We start from the raw sequence: 22665 nt of genomic DNA on the forward strand, positions 1-22665 counted from the left end.
TATATGATTCTTTTGAGGAAGAAAAAAAAAGATAGATGATCTGTTCCGCTGTCTATTGATGTTTATAGTAGCTCTGTCTGTCTGTTTCTGTGTGTAATGTTTGGAAGAAAGTTCTGAAACAAATTCCAAAGCCAGATCCTAGAATCAGTTCAGTCAGTCTGAATGTTTCAGGCCTCACGACCTGATGCGAGCGGGACCCATCCCGGTCGGGTTGGGTCGTGACAGGACGTCTTTTGGTGGCAGAGGAGAACTCCGGCATCATTCTAGCGGAGTTTCGGCGTCAGGAGGGAACTCTGTTGTTAATTGGAAAGAATTTCAGAAATCCGTGGAACTTGGGTAGAATTTTGGCGTCCCGTGGAAGTTGGGCAGAATTTTGGCGTTTTCTCGAATATCTAGCAGAATCCCGGCGTGTTCGGGCGGCGGGAAGAACTCCAGCGGTGGTCGAGGAGGAGCTGATTCTCCTTCCCCTTCTCTTCTTCTTCACTTCTTCTTCTTGCGTCTTCTCCCTTCTTACTTGAGTCCTCTTGTGAAGAATGATGGCTCTATTTATAGTTTTTCATGAGTGATATGGCTTGTAAATAGGTGTGAGATTAGGGGCGAACAGGGAGTGGTTGAATGGACGGCTGATATTGAATCCTTTGATTATACACCGTTCGTAAGCCATTTGAAGGCATTAGTGATGTCGGAATCCGGCGATCTTGGGCTTGTTGGATTTTTCTCGTCGAGACGTTCGATTCGACTATAAGCTCCTCAAAATCGAAGACTGTTTCGTAACTCAAATTGTGGTTTGAACCTTACAACATTGCTTTGAGTCCTTGATTTGGACTCATTTGGGCTCGGATTGAGTCAAATTTGGTGTCGTTGGGTTTGTATTTTTGAGACGCTCAGTTTTACTATAAGTTTACTGAAATCGGAGTTCAGGTGCTCCTGGATTTAATTTTTGAAGTTTCAAACTTGATTTTTGCCTCGAGATTCGTGCCCGATCAAGATAGTTTTTGCATAACGCATCAAACTTTAATCTTATGACTAAGTCTTCATACTCTGCTTGGTTGTAAGTGAATTGAAAATCAATTTGAATATCCTGTATTAATATAATTTTAGTCCATGCTTGCATGACTTAGGCTTCGTTTGGGAGGGCTGCAGCTGTCGGTAAAGCAGGTTGTGAAGCTGATGTACAAAAAGTTCAGTTGTGAAGTTGCTGTATAGAAAGCAGTATATTTTGTTTGGGAAGTATAATTGTCGAGCTGCTGTGCTGCAGCTGTATGAGAACAAATTACGGTTATAACTTATATATATTGTGATGAAAGAAAATTGCTTAAATATCAAAATATTTTTAAATTTTTTTATTCAATTAAAAGATTAAATAAGTATGTAATTATATATCCTCAACAAATATTTCAACTTCAAGAATAACGAAACTACATGAAGAATAATCATATGCTATTACAGGTTTCTTTATCTTCTTTAAGATCGCATACAAGATATTAGAAAAATCCAGCAGATCCTACAGAGGTTCCCTCTTTTCTCTGCCCTCTACATTCGAAGATCTCCAAAGTCTCTCAAAACATGGCTGTCGCCGGCGAAGTCGCCGGTCATTCTTCTCTTCTAGGCAGGTCCTCTCTACTCTCCGACCCCAAAATTTTGAAAATGGAACACAGAAGCGGCCTCTGTTTTTCCATGCTTGCTCTGTTTCCAGTGAAACAGGGGAGGCTTCCGTCCCGTTCTTTGAAAGTTATGCGGCCACCGGTTGCTACGATAAGCGAGGAGGTGTTGAGTTGGCGGAGAAGATAAGAGGCGGAAGATTGGGAGACGGCAGCATCGGCGAGATGGGACGGGAACTGGAAAGTGAAGAAGATTGATTGGAGAAGCCGGGTCGGGAGATTGCCGCGAGACGATCATGAGGAGCTTGACGTTGGATTTTAGGTTCCGCAATTGTAGCCTTCCAAAATTTACCTCGGAACTTATCAGTTAAAACTCCCCTCGCCGAATAATAAATAAAATGAAGATCGCGCGGCGGGGAGGCCGGGGCCAAATTTTCGGAGCCCACACTTTGGTATGTTGCTTTTCTTTCCTAATCTAGCCACGTTAGTTGTACCTACCTATCCTATGTTGCTTCGTCCTGTGATATGACAAATTACATAGCAAGTTGATGTTGCAACTGAGGCCAAGTAGCAATTATGAATGATAACATTCTCAAGGGGTTGGAGTGATCATGTTGTAGGATTTAATGCTTTCATACTTGCAACTCCTTGAGTGGCCCATGGTTACGATGTAATTTTCATTAAATTTTGTAATAGTTTGTATGCCAAACATCTGTGGACAGTGTTGGCATTATGTTTATTAGTTTTCATGGCAATTGTGATGAAGTCAAATGTATATTTTTGTTTTTCTTATTCTTCTTTCTTTCTTGAACAATGGGTACAATAGATTTTAAGAAGCATTCTTGACAGTTTGCTCCGTTATATTCTAATTCTGAAAGTTGAATGTGCTTCTTACAATGCAAAAGGGTTCGTTAATGCAGATGACCATGGTAGCAGTAGGCATTGGAGCATTTTTCTAAAGGTTAATCATTTTTCAGATATGAAACCTCTGCCAATTCCTAGTAGCATGACAGAAGAGGACAAATACATTTGTCATTTCTTTGTAGTGTTGTACGACTGGGGATAGAGATAGGTTTTCTTATATGACTGGTAGGGTAAAATGTCGTTATCTCTGTATAAAGGTATTGCTTTCAAGGGTAGTCTGAAGAAATAAAAAGTGCAAACTCATGTTAATTCAATGTTTTCTTTGGTGGTTGTACACAATTTTGGCTGCTACAGTCTTAACTTGGAGCAGCCACAAGCAGGATGTATCTTTGTTGAGGATGCAGTCGAGCATTTTCAGACTTTCTTTATCCTGTGCTTACCATTTTGTTTTTCCATAATTTGCCATTAAAGAAATGTTTGTAAGATACTCCACATGTGAGCATAATTACTATGTGACTCACAATTACTAGTGATCCAGGTGGGTGTTCTCCCAATGGATGAATCAAAGGTCATCATGAAAGGTAGATTGGGTCCGGGAATGATGATAACTGTTGATCTACAGAGTGGACAGGTCTAGTACTTTTGCTTGTTTTCATTTCATTATTATTGTTGAAAACTTGCTACTAATGAGCAAATTCCTTCTTAGTTATTTACAGTCATATTTACCATTTATTCTGAATGTGCTAATCAATTTGACCTGAAGGTATGTTTTAGTTGGTCATGATTTGGCTTCTAAGTTGATATTCAACGTTTTATGGCTTGAATTTATAGTAAGAAAGCTCAGCACTACATCAAGGATTATGAGCAAGAAAGTGATAAATAGGAGATTATTTTATCATAAGATCTACTGAAGCATATTATTTTTGTTCTACCACAATGTTTTCAAAGGCAGTAATATTTCCATATTTGGTTGTCAGACAAATCTTAAGTGCAAATTTTCATTCTGAATTCAGCCTATTTGAGCTTGTCATTCTGTTTCGTATCAGAACATTGCTAGAAAATATGGAGACATTAAAAATTTAATTAAACGGATGATTGTTAAAACGTAGCTTCCTAGATACATTACTGCTCTTAGGTTTCATATTTAATGAATGGCACATTTATTTCGTAAAGTTCTAATGAAATTTTTTTTTGGCTTCCTGTGTAGGGAGTTTCTTATCAGAATCATGCAGCAATTGTTGCTTATAATTCATAATCCATTTCCGTTATTTGCAGGTTTATGAAAATACAGATGTTAAGAAGAGCATAGCATCACTTTATCCCTACAGGAAGTGGCTGACTGAGAACATGAGGACATTGAAGCCCGTCAACTTTCTGTCATCACTTGTCCTGGATAATGATACAATACTGAGGCAGCAACAGTAAGGATCACTTGTTCAATCGCTCATCTAATACTTGGGTTCTGATTCTGGCCTATTTTATGTTGCTGTTGGTTGTATATTAGTTTAATTCTTTGAAATATCTAATTTATTATGTTACAATGTTTATTAAATTATTCAATTATAGTTACTAAAATTTGGCCATTTTATTGTGGTGCTCTCATATCCATTTTTTGTTCCATGCGTTAATCACCACAAACCTTAACTTTGTTTGTGTTCATAAAGGCATATGTGCCTACTCTCCCATATCAGTACTTACCTAAGTTCTTTCTGTTAGCATGATTGTAGTTTCATATCTTCACCATCATCATTAGATGTTGAGAAACTATTACTTTTATGTGGAACATTTCACATTATTTGATGTAATTGATTTAGTCAGATGTTATATTTGCACAACTATGTTTATCACTGAATTTATTCCTTTCTAAATTTTCGAGTTTGTTGGATCAGGGCATTTGGCTACTCCAGTGAAGATGTTCAGATGGTAATTGAAACAATGGCTGCACAAGGAAAAGAGCCAACATTTTGCATGGGTGATGATATTCCACTAGCTGTATTGTCTCTGAAACCACATATGATCTTTGACTATTTCAAGCAGCGCTTTGCACAGGTAGGTTGTGCACTTTTGCAAAATATAAGTTTGTTAATTGTGCTGCAATGCTAGCATGTCCACTTTCAAAATGAAAAAAAAAGCATGTTGAATTTGTGGATGCACTTTCGTGCATTGGAGCTATTGTCTCCATTTTTCCTTGCGTGCAGATATTTATGAATCAATGTTTCTGTAATCTCTCCCTAGCTCTCTGAATTTTTCTATTTTGTTTTGTGAGTATTGGCAATTGAAATATCATAATTGGTTATTATGCTAGGGAGTGCAGCTTCTGAGGATGACATAAATATTGAATTTTTTTTTATAATGTTCTGCTTTTTTTCCTTGGCATATAACACTGGCATGATGTAGAACTAGATGCGTATGTAAATATCCAATGTTGAAATTAAACGCCTTAGATTAGAGCAACAATAATTATTCTAACTTTTAGCGAATTAAACAGAGATTAAATACAATAAGAGGGATGATGTAGCTTAGGACAAATTACACGATAATCATTAACCAATTCAATCAAGCTTAACATAACATGGGGGATTTTCAAAGGAAATCCCTAAATTAACATTTAGACTAGTTACTATTTGGGTCCACTCACTCATACTCTTAATAAATTGCCTTGCGGAGATAGTTTACACAATCTTTATGATGCCACAATTGAAGGGGATTTAAAAGGTACAAGGAAGAGAAAGAGTTTACCAACAAGGAAGAAGATTTGAAGCTTTGGCGAAGTTGTTTGGTTGCTTATGTGGAGAAATGGCTACAGAACTCTTCCCATATGCTTTAGGCAGCAGTACAATAATTCTGGATGTTTGGATGATGATCGAACAGTTCCTGAAAGTTGGAACAGCGAACTAGACAAGCTCTGGATGTTAGGACAGCAAGTTGTCACATGTTGGAAGCTTTGGACAGCGAGCTAGGAGGTCCTGGACAGCAAGGAAGCAAACTATGGCGTGCAGGAAATTCTGGACAGCAACTAGGATGATTTCCAGATGCAAGACAGCAATCTTGGTGTAGGAGAAAACCTGTAATGATCGATGTACATGTGGGAGGGAGGTTAGGGAGGCTAATTCAAAGTGGAGGGGTGGTGGTAGGGGCCGACCATAGAGGAGGGAAAGGAAGGATTTAGTTGTAGTCTTGTAGAACTTGTATTTGAATCAAGGAGGAAAAAATCTGAAATTAAATTCAGATTTAAGGGAGGAGATTATTAGGGAACTTGATTTTAATTTCTCTAAAATGAAAGAGAGAAAGAGGGAATAAGGGGAGGGGGTGGCTAATTGTCTCCTTAATTAGAGATCCCAATTGGGAAGGAAACAATTAAAAAGAGAGAGAGAGAGAGCGAGAGAGAGAGAGAGAGAGAGAGAGAGAGAGAGAGAGGACCGGCCAAAAGGAGGGAAAAGGGAAGGAGTCTTCATACGTTGAATGCGTCCGCATACGTTGAATGTGGATTTAAAATCAAATCCTATTTAATTTCAGATTTGCAATAATTGGGGGGCTTTCCTAAAATAAGTTATATCATTTTGGAAAAAAATTGAATTTCAAATTTATTTGAATTTGAATTAAAAAAACTTCTAAGTTAATAATGAAATATTTTAGGAAAGTAATAAATCTAGGAGGGAAAGGGGTGGCCGGTGGCTAGGGTTTGAGATGGTGGGGCTAGGGTCAGCGGTGTTGGTGCAATTGGAGAAAATAATTTCATAATATTCATCATCCTCTCTCAAGAAGAGAAAATGGGTATAAATAGCCAAGTACAATAGTAAACATCAAAAGACAAAAGTGCCTCTCAAGGGTCACAAAAACCTAGAGGGTAAAATCGAAAATAATAAAATAATAAATAAAAATACAAATAATAACTTCAGAAATAAAGGGATGCAATTGTGGCCGTCAATTTCCAGCCCCGTCTCTAATAAACTCTCCACTGTCGGATGTCCTCATCATTCTCCCGAGGTAGAAAAGTGCACAACTCCGTCAAGTATGAATCTCGGGTGCTCTTATAAATCTCCAGTGCATCTGGATCAATCTGCTGAAGCTCCTCGTGCTCTAGCCAAGTGTCCTCTGACTCTAGCTTACCTCTCAACCTTACCAAATACCTTTGTCCACCCTCTTTTTCTGGAAATGATATCATCACTTAAAATCCTGTCAACTTTCTCTGCTATGGATGTTTTGGAAATATTTGGAAGTGGAGGGCTTTGGTTCTCACGGGGTGGGGTCATACCAGGCTCAGTTTGTAGTGGATTTGGTGGGTTAAACTCTGGACACTCAAAGGCTTCTAAATTTTCAATGTTAAAAGAGGAATTAATATTGAATTCTGCAGGCAGATCCACCACGTAATCATTATCATTAATTTTCTTGATTATTTTGAATGGTCTTGCACTTTTAGCATGTAATTTCTTAATGACACATTGTGGAAACCGTTCCTGATGAATCCGCACCATCACTGAATCACCAACCTCAAATATCTTAAATCTTCTTTTAAGATAAGCATGGAGTTTATAATTAATGTTGCTCTATTCAATTCGGCATGTTCTTTCTTTATGCAATTCATGCAGATGCGATGCAAATGAGGATGCAGACTTAGAAATCCTATACTTAAGATACATGTGTATGAGATCTAAAGGATGTCTAGGTTTGTACTTATATATAATTATAGTAGGACTTAAACCAGTGGTGCGATTTACATAATTGTTGTAGGCAAATTCAGTCATGGGGAGTTTGGAATCCCAATCCTTAATGTGTTCACCTACTAAGGACCTAATAAATTTCCTAGGCTTCTATTAACTACTTTTGTTTGACCGCTGGTTTGATGGTGAAAGATTGTGGAGAATTGAAGTTTGGTGCGCATTTTCATTCAAAGAGTTTTTCAGAAATAGTTCGTGCATTTAACATTCTTGTCAGATACAATGGTCTTGGGTAAACTATGTAATCTGACGACCTCATTAAAGTATAATTTGGCAATATGGTTGTATCAGATGTCTTATAACAGGGTAGAAAATGTGTCATTTTGGAGAATTGACCGACTATGACACAGATGGCATCATTCCTGCAAAAAGTTTTTGGCAAGCCAAGGATGAAGTCCATGCTGACATCTTGTCACGGGCAGCTGAGAACTGGTAAAGGAGTGTAGAGACCAGTGTTTTGCTTACGTGTTTGGCTAGTTGGCAAGTGTGTCACCTACTAATCATTTTACCCACATCCTTCTTCAGGCTAGGCCATAAGAAGCGGTACTCTACGACTTCAATAGTCTTATCACGACCGAAGTATCTAGCGAGGCCTCCGGCGTGAATTTTTCAAACGAGGAATTACCGTAGGGAAGTGCTTGGGATACAAAGCTTCTGAGCTTTAAAAAGGTATCCGTCTTCAAGCAGAAAATCATCCATAAGGCACGTGCTGCCTGTGGACAAAAGAGAGTAAGTCTACTTGAAATCGGGGCATTCGAAGTAATCCTCTTTGTCTCGCTTGAACTCTATGACTTTTGCTCTCATTTTGGTGGCAATCATCATTCGACGATTGAGAGCATCAACAATCTTATTTTCAACTCCTACATTGTGCCTTAGGGTATAAGTGTATTCCTGTAAGAACTATACCCAATGTTCATGGCGTGCATTCAACTTCTTCTGGGAGTTGATGTAATGAAACCTCGTGATTCGAAAAGATGAACTCTTGCGGGAGCATGTAATGTCACCAATGTCGAAGGGATTGGATCACAACATAGAACTTTTTGTCGTACTTGGAATAACACTGCCAGATGTCATTTAGATTTTCGCTAAAGTAGGCAACATGGTGACCTTCCTGGTACAGGACTCCTCCAATTCCGACCCCCGAAGCATCACAGGTAACTTCGAAGACTTTGGAGAAGTCATGAAGTCTCATCACTGAAGCTTCCACCATTCTTTTCTTAATTTTCTTGAAGGTTTTGGTGGCAGCCGGGGTCTAGTGAAAATCACATTTCTTACGACAATCAGTGATAGGAGACACAATGGCGCTAAAGTTTCTAATGAATCTCCTATATAAGGTGGCCAAACAATGGAAGCTGCCGACTTTCTGGATGTCTGGTCATTCTACAATGGCTTTCACCTTCTCGGGATTGCAGAGAACCCTTGGACAGACACGATAAAGCCTAGAAAAATTAATGCGTCAAAAAGGAAGGTGCATTTCTTAGGATTAACATAAAGTTGTTCATTCCTTAAGACTTCACAAAATTGCCTTAAGTGGTCTAAGTGTTGACGCACGGACCGGCTATAGATAAGAATGTCATTGAAGTAGACAACATTTAACTTGCCTATGAAAGGGCACAATACTTGTGTCATGACTCTCATGAATGTACTAGGGGCATTTCTCAACCCGAAAGGCATAACCATCCACTTATATAGACCATCCTTGGTCTTAAAGTCAATCTTCAAAATCTGATGGTACCTACTCTTAAGGTCAATCTTGGAAAAAAGTGGTTCCTGTCATCATGTCAAGCATATCGTCTAATCTCGGGATAGGAAAAAAGATATGTAATAGTTATTTTGTTGATGACATGGCTATAAACGTACATTCTCCAAGTACCATCCTTCTTCGTGTAAGAAGAGCTGGTACAACACAGGGCTGATGCTTTCCTTGATATAGCCCCGCTGTTGTAACTCATCCACTTGCTTCTTAAGCTCAACATGTTCCGTGGGGTTCATCCGATAATGGGGCAGGTTGGGAAGGGAGGTTTTAGGGACAAGATCTATAGCGTGCTGGATGTCTCTAAGCAGGGGTAATTGATCAGGGAGATGATTAGAGAAGACATCAGCATAGTCTCTCAGTGTGGGTTGGACCTCCTAAGGAATAGGCTCATCAGTTTCAATGGGAGTCTCATGGCCAACCAAGGCGTACATGGGTGCGCCTTGGGCAATCTTAGAATTCAAGACCTTAGCTATCACAAGGTTCAACCCTTTCTTAGGCTTGGGGTCATCTCTAACCATGGGCTACATAGGCAAAAGATTGATTTCTTGCCGGCATATTCAAACATACAGGTGTTTGAACGCCCATAGATGTGGACATCATTGTCAAAGAGCTAGGGATGCCCTAGGGTGAGTTGTCTAACATCCATCACCAGAATGTCACACCACACATTCTCCTTATAGTCAGTGAAAGAGATGGGTATGAGGCTTTGTTCCTTCACCTTTAAGGCAGTGGAGTTGACCTAGACTACCTTGTAGGGGTTAGGGTGAGGAACAACAGACATACTAAGTTTAAATACCATGCTGAAGGAGACAACATTGATGCAACGACCACTATCCAATGCGACTTTATTGTTTTTATCCTTAATTTTGGTGTAGGTGAGAAAGATTGAAGTCTTATGCCAGTCATTAGTGGAAATATGTTGTGATGCATGCAAATTTCAGTTTTATTGTAATTTGAATGCTATAGTTATTTTTGATTTTTTTAATGCTACCCTATGATGGAAGGCAACAAATGATCATGAGTAGGTTGTGCTTGAGCTTGACAAACTTTGGGTGTGCTAGCTGTTTTAGTGCCTTGGCTCTTGGGCTGCTGATGGGTTTGGTTTGGGCTTTGGCTGTCCCGTTTTTGCTCTGTTTTTGGGAGCTGCTATGCTCCAGCTCATGATTGTTGAGCTGCTGTTTTTTCAGCTTATTACTATTGATAGTTCACCTCCTTTTTAGCTCATTAAGTGGAGTGGATTTAATTATTTCCCCCTTTCTGTGGCCCTTCGTTTTCCCCCGCCTGGCTCCTGTTCTGTGGCTAGTTCTTCTCCCATGGCTGCCTGTTCCGGTTCCCTGTGGACGTCCGTTCCTGTCCCCCTTGTGGCCCATCATGTGTTGCTCCTGGACTGGCTACTGGCCTTCTGTTTCCCTTGTCCTGATTGGTTCGATTTGTGATATTTTGGTCTGTTTGGTTGCCCCATTTCTCCTATATATTTGAGATGTTTTGTTGCATGAAAAGGTTGTTGATTGTTGAGCTAAGTTCTCTAAAAACCTGAGGGTTTCTTCTTTGGAAAGCTTGCCAGCTTGTACCAATTCTCTTCCCCTCTCTACAATTTCGTCTTGGGCTTCTTATCCCTGCAGGTTCCACTCCACTTGTATTTTTCTTCTTGAGCTATTGGAGGTGTTGGTTGGCTGGTTTGGTAACATTTGCCAGAGGAGTTTGGGTGGACGTTGGCCCAAGTAGCTGTGGTGGACCCCTGGTTTGCATGCCCTTAAGCACATCTTTTATATTGCCTACTATTTTCGTTGCATGTGAGGTGACCGCTATTCGATTGTTCTGAGGGTAGTTGTTTTTATTTTTAATTTAGTTTTGGTTTGTTTGGCTTTTGTTTGTTTTGAAGTTTGTTTGATGTTGGCATTCTAAGTTTGAAACAAGAAAAGTTTTACTTGTCCTGGTGTTCTCCCCTTGTCGCATTTTTTCTATTTAGTTGTCTGCATCATGTTGTGACAATGCATATTTCACCACTCAGATGGGAGAGGTGTCTATTTTCTGTATATAGTGGATGACATCAATATCATTGTTATCCTCAAAGAATTTACCATCATCTTCCACCTAGTGAATCTAGTCAGCCTCGGGCTTAGGTTCTTCTTCGGTGATCTCCTCAATAATAGTGACTTTGTAAGAACTAGAATACTAAGAGGAGATATGCTCATACCCCTGGCATCGAAAGCACTTGGTCCATGGGTGGGACCTAGGGGTATCCGGGGTGGGAGGCTTACTTCTAAAGTTAGGACGGGGTGTGGGAGGACTAGAAGGTGGTCGAGTAGTGTTTCCAGGGGTCGGTCGGGCAGTGGAGTGGTGAGGGGCCGAACCACTGGAGGGTCGATAGGAAGGTCTAGAGTCTTGGTGTCAACTAGAGTGTTGGGGACGGGTTTCCTCAAGGTCTAACACTAGGTTGTAAGCATTTTCAAGAGTAGTAACGTTCCGGGCAAATAGTTCGTTGCGCAGGTTCTCGCGCAACCATGTATAGAACATGAACAGAATTTGATTGGGGGTAGTAGAGGTCTCCCCCTTGCAATGAATCAGGTAATCATCAAAAGCTGCAATGTATTCCTTCACCGATTTGTTGCCTTGTGTTAACCTATTCCACCTATCTAGGAACCTAGGGAAGTACGAAGGAGGTAAGTATTTTTGTTTGAGCTCGCACTTCATTGAAGGCCAATCAGTGATGGGGTATTCGTTGAGGGATTCTCTAAGGCTTTCTAAGTTGGCCCAATACTAGCTAGCTCTACCCGTGATTTCAACAAACCTAACCTTCCTAGCTTCAGAAATATTATAGCACTTAAAGAAACTATTCATGCCCTTGATCCAGTCCAGAAAGAGCTGGGGATCGAGAGTTTTGTCAAAGGTTGGGGCATCGACCTTGTTGTTTTTCAACAAAGGTGTATTAGGGTTGTTATGAAAGTCGAGACCGTACTGTGGAGCTCAATAAGGGGCACGAGGGTGTCACTCATCCGGTACGGTGTCATCCCCATACATGGAAGGAGGTCTGGATGGTGCGTAAGGTATGGGATGGTTCCTACCTCGGTCTAAGATATCAAATTGTTCGGTTGTTTGACGGGGGTGCTCGACTAAATCAGTTTCGTTTTCCCTAAGTTGTTGACTGATAATGTTCATTTAACCTACCAACAGATATAAAGTTCTGCGAATTTGTTCTGGGTCCATTCCTATGTCTAAAGGTAACTCAGACTTATGCAAATTTAAAGAAAACTAATATGATAACAAGCAAGCTATTTTGATGCGTGTAGGATGCGATTTAGATGCTAAGATACGTAAGAAGAAAATCCTAATAGGCACCTAAATGCAACCATGCTTTGATACCAAAATGATGTAGAACTTGATGCGTATGTAAATATCAAATGTTGAAATTAAACGCCTTAGATTAGAGCAATAATAATTATTCTAACTTTTAGTAAATTAAACATAGATTAAATACAATAAGAGAGATGATGTAGCTCAAGCCGAATTACACGATAATCGTTTAGGATCATAACATTAACCAATTTAATCAAGCTTAGCATAACATGTGGGATTTTCAAAAGAATCCCTAAATTAACATTTATACTAGTCACTAGTTGGGTCCACTCACTTACACTTTTAATAAATTGGCTTGCTGAAAAAGTTTACGCAATCTTTATGATGCCACAATTGAGGGGGATTTAAAAGGTACAAGGGAAAGATTTTACCAACAAGGAAGAAGATTTGAAGCTTTGGCAAAGTAGTTTGGTTGCTTATGCAGAGAAATGGTTACGCAACCCTTCCCACATGCTTTAGGTAGCAGTACAACAATTCTGGATGTTTGGATGATGATCGAACAGTTCCCGAAAATCAGGACAACAAACTAGACAAGCTCTGGATGACAGGACAACAATCTGTCACGTGTTGGGAGCTCTAGACAATGAGCTAGGAAGTCTTGGACAGCAAGGCAACAAACTATTACGTGCAGGAAATTCTGGACAGCAACTTCGATGATTTCCGGATGCAGGACAACAGTCTTGGTGAAGAAGAAAACATGTAATAATTGATGTACATGTGGGATGGAGGTTGGGGAGGCTAATTCAAAGTGGAGGGGTGGAGTTAGGGGCAGGCCATAGAGGAGGGAAAGGGAGGATTTAGTTGTAGAACTTGTATTTGAATCAAGGAGGGAAAAATCTGAAATTAAATTCAGATTTAAGGGAGGAGATAATTAGGGAACTTGATTTTAATTTTCCTAAAATGAAAGAGAGAAAAACGAAATAAGGGGAGGGGGTGGCTAATTGTCTCATTAATTGGAGCTCCAAATTGGGAAGGAAGCAATTAAAGAGAGGGAGAAAGGGGGCTGACCAAAAGGAGGGAAAAAGGGAAGGAGTCCACATACATTGAATGCGTCCACATACGTTGAATGTGAATTTAAATCAACTTCTATTTAATTTCACATTTGCAATAATTGGGAGGCTTTCCGAAAATAAGTTATATCATTTAGGAAAAAATTTGAATTTGAATTAAAAAACCTTCCAAGTTAATAACGAAATATTTTAGGAAAGTAGTAAATCTAGGAGGGAAAGGGGTGGCCCGTGGCTAGGGTTTGGAGGGGAAGGTCGGCGGCTATGGGAGATGGTGGGGCTTGGGCTAGGTGGGGCTAGGGCCGGCAGTGTTGGGGCTCAGAGCCGGCGGTTTGGAGGGAGGAGGATGGTGGTAGCCGGCGGTTTGGAGGGGAGGGGGGAAGATCGCCAGCGGCTTGGAGGGAAAAGAAGGGTGGCCTGCGATTTGAGGAGGATGGAGGAGATGGACCATGAGCCCGGACGCTTATTGCGGCTGATGGGTGATATATTGCCCTCACATAGGGATTTCAACTCTCTCAAGAACTCTCACGACTCACCAAGACACAAGTGGTGAAAATTATTTCATAATAATCAACCCCTCTCAAGAAGAGAAAATGGGTATAAATAGCCAAGTACAATAGTAAACATCAAAAGATAAAAGTTCCCCTCAGGTGTCAGAAAAGCCTACTTCCTCAAGTGAGGGTAAAATCGGAAACAATACAATAATAAATAAAAATGCAAATAACAACTTCAAAAATAAAGGGATGCAATCATGGCTGTCGATTTTTGGCTCCGTCTCTGATAAACCCTACATTATTGAATGTCCTCATCATGGCATTTCAATTGTTTTCATTATTAAACATAAAGCAAATCTATTGGATAGATGAGGTTTTATTATAGTCATACTTTTATTCAATCAGGGTGGTCTGTCTTTTTTTTTTTTCCTTTGCTATGAGGAATTTTGAGTTTGTACATTATTTTATTTTGGGAATTTTGTTCCAAGTTTTTGCTTATTTTATGCAACGATTGTATGTCTTATATACATCACATCTATGTTGCACCGATACGGATATGACGACACGGATACGACACAATACTGATACGGGACACATCAATTCTTAAAAATATAGGATACGGGTACGACGCAGAGATGTCATTATAATTTATAAATCATACATAAAAGTTAAGAAAGCAATAAAAGCATAATATTTGAAATTACAAAAAAAAAGAAAAGAAAGTAACATTATTTGTAGCCTTGTAGCTTATAATATCAAAGTAAAAGTAAGCATTAAATGCCTAGTACAGCAACAAAAGCATAAACATAAATTTTCTAGCACATGAAGTTTCAACTATTCAGTAGAAGGAATGATATGATTAGCTTCTTCAGTGGTTTGTCTTTGAACTTATATATCATCTTCAATAAATATCATAGCTTCTAATCCAGGCTCATCAAGTGAAAGATTAGCAATTTCTAATATTTCCATATCACCAAGAGACTCAAATCCATCTAAGAAATGAGAGAACCTCACTCGTAGCCGCAAAAGTTAATACGATTGGTTTTTTTTTTTTTCCGGATATTTTTTTTTTGTTTTTCAATGGACACACGTATTGAATATGCGCGTCCTTTTGAAATTAAATAGTATTTTAATTAGATACGACAAAGCCGTATCCGACACGTATCGGTGCCGTATCGAAGGCATATCCGTGTATCAATGTATCAGATACAAGACACCTTAATAAATAGGTGTATCGGTGCAACATAACATCACATATTGTCCATGTCAATTCTTGTCTGGGCCTCACAGCAGTAACACCCATTGTCTTATCAACTATTAATTTTGCAGTTTGTTCTGCTTGCAGACTTTTGATATCAAAGCCGACATGTTGGAAGGTTTTTGTGCAACTTATATCCATATTATCTAAGGCTTATTATTATTATTTTTAAACTTCTAGTCAATGTGTAACTTACCTTAGGTTTATTATTATTATTTTTTTAAACTTATAGGCAATGTATAATTTTTATCCATATTACCTCAGGGTGTCTTATGCAGCTGATATCCATATTACCTTGGGTTTAATATTTCTTTTGATGCAATACAAGCTAGCTATCTTAGCCCATAAAAAGATTAGATTTCATATGCCAATTAAAAGGAGTTGAATTGGCCACACCTTATTTTTTTATCCTTTTTTTAGAATCATATGTGATTATGTATCACTTTCTATTATTTTAATTTAATTTAATTTGTTAGGTCATGCTTCTTCTTTTGGAAAAGATTTGATTAAAATTTGAATATTTATTTGAATTAGATTGACTTTTAAATATTTTGGCTTGCCATTATAATCTTATTTTTATGAATAGGGACCCATTATTTATAATTTAATTATTGATTGATGATAAATTAAATTTGATTATTTGTGAGTAAATTAAGTGCTTATAAGATCCAAGTTGTGTTGACCACTATATGAGCTATATGTAGATTTTCTCTCTCTCTCTCTCTCTCTCTCTCTCTCTCAATTTTGGTAGTAGAGATGAGTAGGGGTGTCAATTTTTGGCACGACCCGAAACCTGACCCGGAAAAATTCGGGTTAGGGTCAACTCGGACTAGAAACGGGTTGGGTTCGAGTTCAACAAATCAACCCGTTTTAAAAATCGGGTCTGGTTCGGGTTGACCTAGCAACCCGAAATTGACACGAAAACTCCTATTGGACCCAAAAACCCGAGATTGACCCGTTTTGACCCGAAAATCAAAGATTGACCGATTTTGATAAGAAAACTAGCAATTTTAGGTCAACTTTGGGTCGTTCGTGTCGGGTCGGGTTTGGGTCCGGAAATCTGACCCGTTTTTAAAAATGGGTCGGGTTCGGGTTGACCCGAATATTGCCGGGTCAGTTCCGGGTTTGACCCGAACCCGACCCGTTGACCCGAATTGGCACCCCTAGAGATGAGATATAATCAAATGTAATATTTCTTTAGTTAAATTGATCATTATGTAGCCAACCCATCTTTTGGAAATAGCACAAACCGCTCATAGGCCTTTGTCCTTATATAGCACATCCTATTGTTAATGTGCAAGTCTATAATCCGATAAGGATTGCTTGCTTAACTGCTTCCTCTCCCCTGACTACTGGTGTGCATCCCACATTGAGTTCACTTACTCGCATCCACGATTGAGATCACCTCTCTGCAGGTGTTCTCACTTGCAACCTTCTGGTCATGCACACACTTGCTCATTTGTGCACTCACCTAGTGCATTATAGGTCTTTTGCCTGTGTTTCCTTCTCGCTTGTTATCCTACACATTGATTTCATGCTATATTGAATGTTAAATTACCTATGGCCCATTCATGCTGGCTTGCAATGTGTCTTGTTGCCTTACTTTGCACCCTGTTATAGTAGCCCATTAGCAACTTTTGAGTGAACTGGTTCCCTTGGGAACCATCTACACTATGTGAAAGGTGAACCACATACAAATTCTACCAACTACCCTTCTTTGCTTAATCTATTGCATTTATCCCCATGATTCATTGGAGCTCTTTTCACCATGCTTATAGCCTAAACACAAATGTTGCCATCTCACAACTGCAGTTGTCCCACAATCACCCTTGGTCTTTCGTGTTGATGGTTGCACATCTAACTATGACTTCCACTAGAAATCTATTAACCTTAGTATCATTGGGCATTGCTATTGTTTATCATACTTATATAGTTCTCTTCTCCACCAACTTCTTCAGTTTCATTGTTATCTTGTTGTCGTAGACAAAGAGCATATACATATTATAAAGATTAACTCTACATTGTACCTCGTGAAGATTATTCTTATGTACGTCAATCTATTACTTTTAGTTCTCCTCGACTTTACTCATTTGATGATTATGATTTATATTGATTAAATACTTTTGATGATGCCTCTTGTGAAAATCCTTGGATATGTTTTATTGAATCCTTTGATGGATTACATTGTGACAATACAACTCAAATATGAACTTTTGCTGATTTTACATTATATATGCCAAAAAATTCTTTAAAACTCACACATATTAACCTTTCCCAATTTAACTGCATATGCATTATGTAGATATTTAAGATATCACCTATTTTTGTTCAACTAGATAATAATAAGTTATCAACACTTGAGTTTACTAATGTGCTCGGGATTGTTTACGATATATTATCAGTGTTGGAAGAGAATTTTTTTTAGTATCATTGTTTGATATCTTGTAGCTGATCCTACGCAGTGGGATAAAGACTTGATGTTGCTGTTGTTGTTTTTGTTTGATATCAATTGCCTTTATATAGCATATAAAGCAAGTACAAAGGAAATAAAGTTATAAGTATCCTCAATTAAGAGGAAATGAAACGTAATAATAGTGTGTCTCTCTAATATGGTATTTTCTAAAGATAACACTTTTCAATCTAGTAAATTTCCTATAATATCACTCCCTCTTAAACTGAAGTTGTATGTATCAATAAATTCTAGTGCATAGTCAGAAACTCTCATGTAGTTTTCCAAAAATAAAAATAAAAATATAGTGCATAGTTAACAATGAATGAAAAATCATGGCACATGGATTCCCTAGAGCCATCATGCATGATGCATGGCAATCCTCAACATTTTAAAATGACATTAAACTTGCATAAAAATGAAGAATATTCTAATAATTGAAGAGTTTAGATGGCATAACATGCCCTTCATCCAATACATTAGAGTGAATGCCTCTCCTAATCAACTAACAAGTTTTGAATGACAAATGAATGTAGTTCATCCAAAGGAGAGAAGTATTAAGTTTTAAATGCACAAAGGCTGAACTAGTCAAACCTCATCATATCTTTATCATTATTGTCATCACAGGCAGATACATACTTTCGTTCTTTATTTTTTTTGTCATGGAGTAATTTCAAATTTGATATCTCACTTCTCAAGGACCACCACGCCAGGAATCATTCCCAAAGTTGGATCTTTGTTAGGAAATATGAACTCATGATCTTCAATAATGTCATATCAATTTCCTAGTCAACAGTTAATTGGCATCATTAATATCATATAGAGAAACTGGTTCAATAGTGTTACGATAGTTTTAGTGTTGGTTTAAAGCTTTCATATTTCATGAACACCAGATTATTGAGGCAATCATGCTCTAACCTGTTTCTTCTTTTGTTATGGATGGACAAAAAAATATATTAAGGTTATTCTGATTGTCAAATTTACTTGAGGCAATCATGATCCATCTTGATTTTTTTTTTTTTTTGTTATGAAGATTAAATTATATTCACTCCTAGATGGATTACTTGCGAGATTCAACACTTCAATTGCAAAAATCACGTAAAATAGGAATGTCTGAAGCATATGCTCGCCACCAATCAACTATTTTCATTGCAAGCTTTCAGGCTTATAGAATTAATATCTCCATATCAAATTAATGATGCAGAAGTTTTTCAAGTGACTTTATTGGACAAGGCTTGTGGCATAGTAGGTTTTAATTGGACTTGTATGGGATGAGAACTAGCAATTACAACTTGGGATGTAGCCTTTTGGATTTTTTTGAGCAATTTTTAAACGTATAGTTTATTTTATTTTAATATGTAAATTTATATTAATAAGTATTAGTTAAGTGTGAGGTTTTTAATAACCTTCAAATGACACATATGGCATGTGGTCGATGCCATAATGTGCTCCATAATTAAATAACACATGCTATTTTGGAGTCGTGTGCCACACCATAATTATGGTGCATGAAATGCATCTCATGTACTACTTATTTAAAGATGTGAGGAGTGATGATCTTATTTGATAAGGTTGCTTCACTGATGAACTGATAGTCAAATTTAATATCTCATCATATTATCATAGGCAAAGGGCACCAACATATTATGATGGTGAACACTTTTGTATCCCATGAAAATAATATTTGTGGATGTCAATCTTATTGTTTTAGATCTTCTCATCCCACACCTATAATAATGACTACAATCTTATTATCATGATGATGGATCTTAAGAAATCCTCGGATCTATAATAGTGAAGCTTTCGATTGGTTACCCCATCTGTCAATCCAAACTCATAAATGCAGTTTTACTTGAGGTTGATTTAAAATTATTATTGGAAGATAAAATAGAGCTATGGTTGTCAAAGTGCTTGAGCTTGCCATTGTTGCTTATTATGAAACATTGTTTATTGAGAGGTTAGTTGCAGATCTAGCTCCAATTCTCTTGAAAATTGGAATAATGAGAGTGTTTAGTAAAAATAGGAGATTTTATTATTGAATTTATTCTCTTATTCTGTATAAAAAAATGAGTTAAAGCTATGCATAAATATGTAAGGAAACAACCATTTAGAAAAATAAAGTTAGAAACCAATTTTTAATTCTTTAATAAAAAATTAATTGCCAATAGAAATAGAAAGTTGATGTCCACATATTGCTAGAGTTTTTTAAGATGGAAATCTGCTGACGACCGATCTAGGATTATGTCAACAAATTCACCTTCCTTTCTTTTAGGAGATTCATGTAGCTTCAGATGATTATAATATGCTTTAATTACATATGTTAGAGAGTAAAATTTTGTTGCAGTTGTCTTATGTTACCTAATCTATTGTTATAGCCCTTATTTCAAAGACCTTATAGGAGTTTGAAGGTTGTAGCTGTCCGACTGTCACGACCCGGCCCGGCTAGACCGAAATAACGGGGCGAGAACAGTGGGTCGTACGGAAAAGACATAAATCATAAACATCAAATTCATTTCTTGCAACAATAAGACAAACTTTATCATCCATATACATTAAGAAAGAACCACTAAAAACATCAATTTGAAAGTTCCAATAATATCCTCAAACCACTAAAAACATAAACATCAATAATTACATAAACTCCAACAGACTTAACAGGTACAAACCATTAACTCAAACTCAACAGAAAACATAAAAACCTTTCTTCCTGAGGTCCTCTACGACAGTAGGTGTACTGTCGTCTCGATGCCATTACTTTCCAGATGGTTCTCCTGGAAAAGATTCCCACAAGCAGGGGTGAGCTTACTCGCTCAACAAATAATTCATATTTTTCATAAAAATTTGCATAAAATAAAAAAATAAAGCATCATTTCATAATAAAACATTAAATGACGATCATGGTTTAAAATTGCGCAATATGAGGCTCGCCTTGAGGCCCGCCTTTGCGCAATTCCAGTAAAAAATTCCTCGATGCTTACGCCTCGAGTTTTTTTTATGATGCTTGCGCCTTAACTTGGTTGAGGCCCGCATTGAGGCCCGCCTCGCCTCACTGGCGTGAGGCTTACGCCTCATGCTATATATATTAAAACTTACATAAATCTTAAAGTAAATGCTCGACATTGGACTCTATAAGAGAGGGGAAGGGGAGAGAGCAATTCATCATAATGATGATTCAAATGAAGAACCCCTTAGTGATGACAGTGCTGATGACTTTTGAGTTCTTATGTGATATGTCATTGCTATTTATTTTTGAAAATTTGAATTACATGTTAATGAAAAAATACTGGGATTTGAGAAAGATAGAATTTTGAGTTGAACTATATTTCATGTTGTCTTAATATTGGGATATTTTGATTTTACTTCATATCTTATGCTTTTTTATGTTTTATATTATTCACTCATAAGTATATAAAAAATTTATTATTTTATGTTTACGTAATCTTTTGATTGTGAGGCTTACGCCTCAAAACGCCTTGAGGCTTACGTCTCGCCTCACGAATGAAAACCGCCTCAATACCCGAATACGCAATTTTAAACATTGATGACGGTCAAACTTGCTTAAATTCAAAACATTACATATAAAAAATCTTTTCATGAATTTTTCCTCAATTATAAACCTTTCATTTTCCTTTTTCCTTAAACATCAACTTTTACTTGTGTAGAAACATATATAAAACATATTATGCATAATGTCTATTATATCACCCGTCTTGGATGTGCCCATAAATTTTGTACTGATAATTTACACATTTTATCAATTGGCCATTCCTTTATCATTGGCTTTAACGAGCCCCTTTACCTTTTAACTCTTTCGAGTCCCTTTACCATTTGACTCTTTTGAGTTCCTTTATCATTTGGGCACTCCGCATCAGCATTCACATTCTCATATTATAATTTATATTTAATGTTCAGTCAATCATATGCGTAGGGAGAACAATTGTGAATAAAAAATCATCCGTTTAAAACATAAAAATATGAAATCGAAGCATAGTATGAAAACTCACTAACATCATAAAATAAAAGACTTGAACATGCTATTTGCCACAAAAAAAACTTGGAAACCATTTAACTTGAAAGTATCAACTATTTACATTGCATAAAAGAATAAAACATAATTATGAAATTTTTACGAATAATATGAGTACCTACCTTCACTTAAGCACCGTACTTCCTTAAAGTGTCGCTTTGACACACCTCGATCACCTTAATGATCACAACATAAAATAATCACATAAAAAAACGTGTCACAAATCAATCTTCCTTAAGGTTAATCTAATTCCTAATTATCTAAGCCCTTAGTTTGCCCTTAACTATTCCCTACGACACTTAATGAAATTTAAATAAATTAATCTTAATTTTTGGATTTAATAAAATCCTTAATTTTTTGAAAATCCTAAATCCTCAATTTTATAAAATTAACGCTCCAAAATTGTCCTTAAACATATTTTAATAATGACCTTAATTATTTTCGTATTTAATTATTTAGGAAAATTAAGAAAAATAAAATTTATTACAAAAACTTAATTTTTTTGTTTTAAAAATATTCCTAAGGTCCTTAGAAACAATATTTGTAAAAGCACTTTAAGGAAATTAGATTTTAGGTAAAAGCTCTAAATTTTCGTGTTCCAAATATTTCTCCAAAAACTTCAATTCTATCGTTAAATCATTCCCCTAAATCCTTCCTATCGATTTCGTAAAGAAAATTTGGATGAAAACGAAACTTTTTGTAAAACCCTAGATTTTGTTTTTCTAAATAACTTGAGATTGAGAAGAGGAATCAAGTTTCTGAGACATACCTTCTTCTTCCCTTGAGTTCCTCTTCAATTTCCACTAGATTCTTTGCCGGAAAATTGTCTCCGGAGTGGTGCCCGTCGCCCATCCGTCCGCTCCTAGCCCGTCCGTCCCTCACATTTTTTCTCTGCCAAAAATTGCGAATGGGGTGAGTAGGGGTTTCAGTTTGCTATAATAGGGAGAAAAGGATTGCTAAAAGACTTATATACTCTTTCTTAAACAATCTCGGCTTTAAATATGATTAGGGGTAGTTTGGGAATTTTTAGGCTTCTAAAATTTTTAACTCCATATTTAGGATAAATTTGATACAAGTTTTATATATCAAACCAATCAGAATTTTACGTAGAATTTTATAAAATTATTTTCGTCG

The 22665-nt window shown here is 37.3% G+C and overlaps 1 protein-coding gene across 1 annotated transcript in view; it reads left to right on the top strand.

Annotated features, from left to right (window-relative positions):
- Positions 1-2959: 2959 nt before the first annotated feature.
- LOC110101016 (ferredoxin-dependent glutamate synthase, chloroplastic-like) overlaps positions 2960-22665 on the top strand; it is a 75320-nt gene continuing 55614 nt past the window's right edge. Inside the window, exons 1-3 of the mRNA XM_028697654.1 lie at positions 2960-3096; positions 3741-3886; positions 4355-4514. Of these exons, the coding sequence (XP_028553487.1) occupies positions 3019-3096; positions 3741-3886; positions 4355-4514 (384 nt within the window). The 5' untranslated portion in view covers positions 2960-3018. The remainder of the gene's footprint in view (positions 3097-3740; positions 3887-4354; positions 4515-22665) is intronic.

The sequence above is a fragment of the Dendrobium catenatum genome, unplaced genomic scaffold (genome assembly GCF_001605985.2).
Source record: "Dendrobium catenatum unplaced genomic scaffold, ASM160598v2 fragScaff_scaffold_989, whole genome shotgun sequence".
NCBI classification, from domain to species: Eukaryota; Viridiplantae; Streptophyta; class Magnoliopsida; order Asparagales; family Orchidaceae; genus Dendrobium; species Dendrobium catenatum.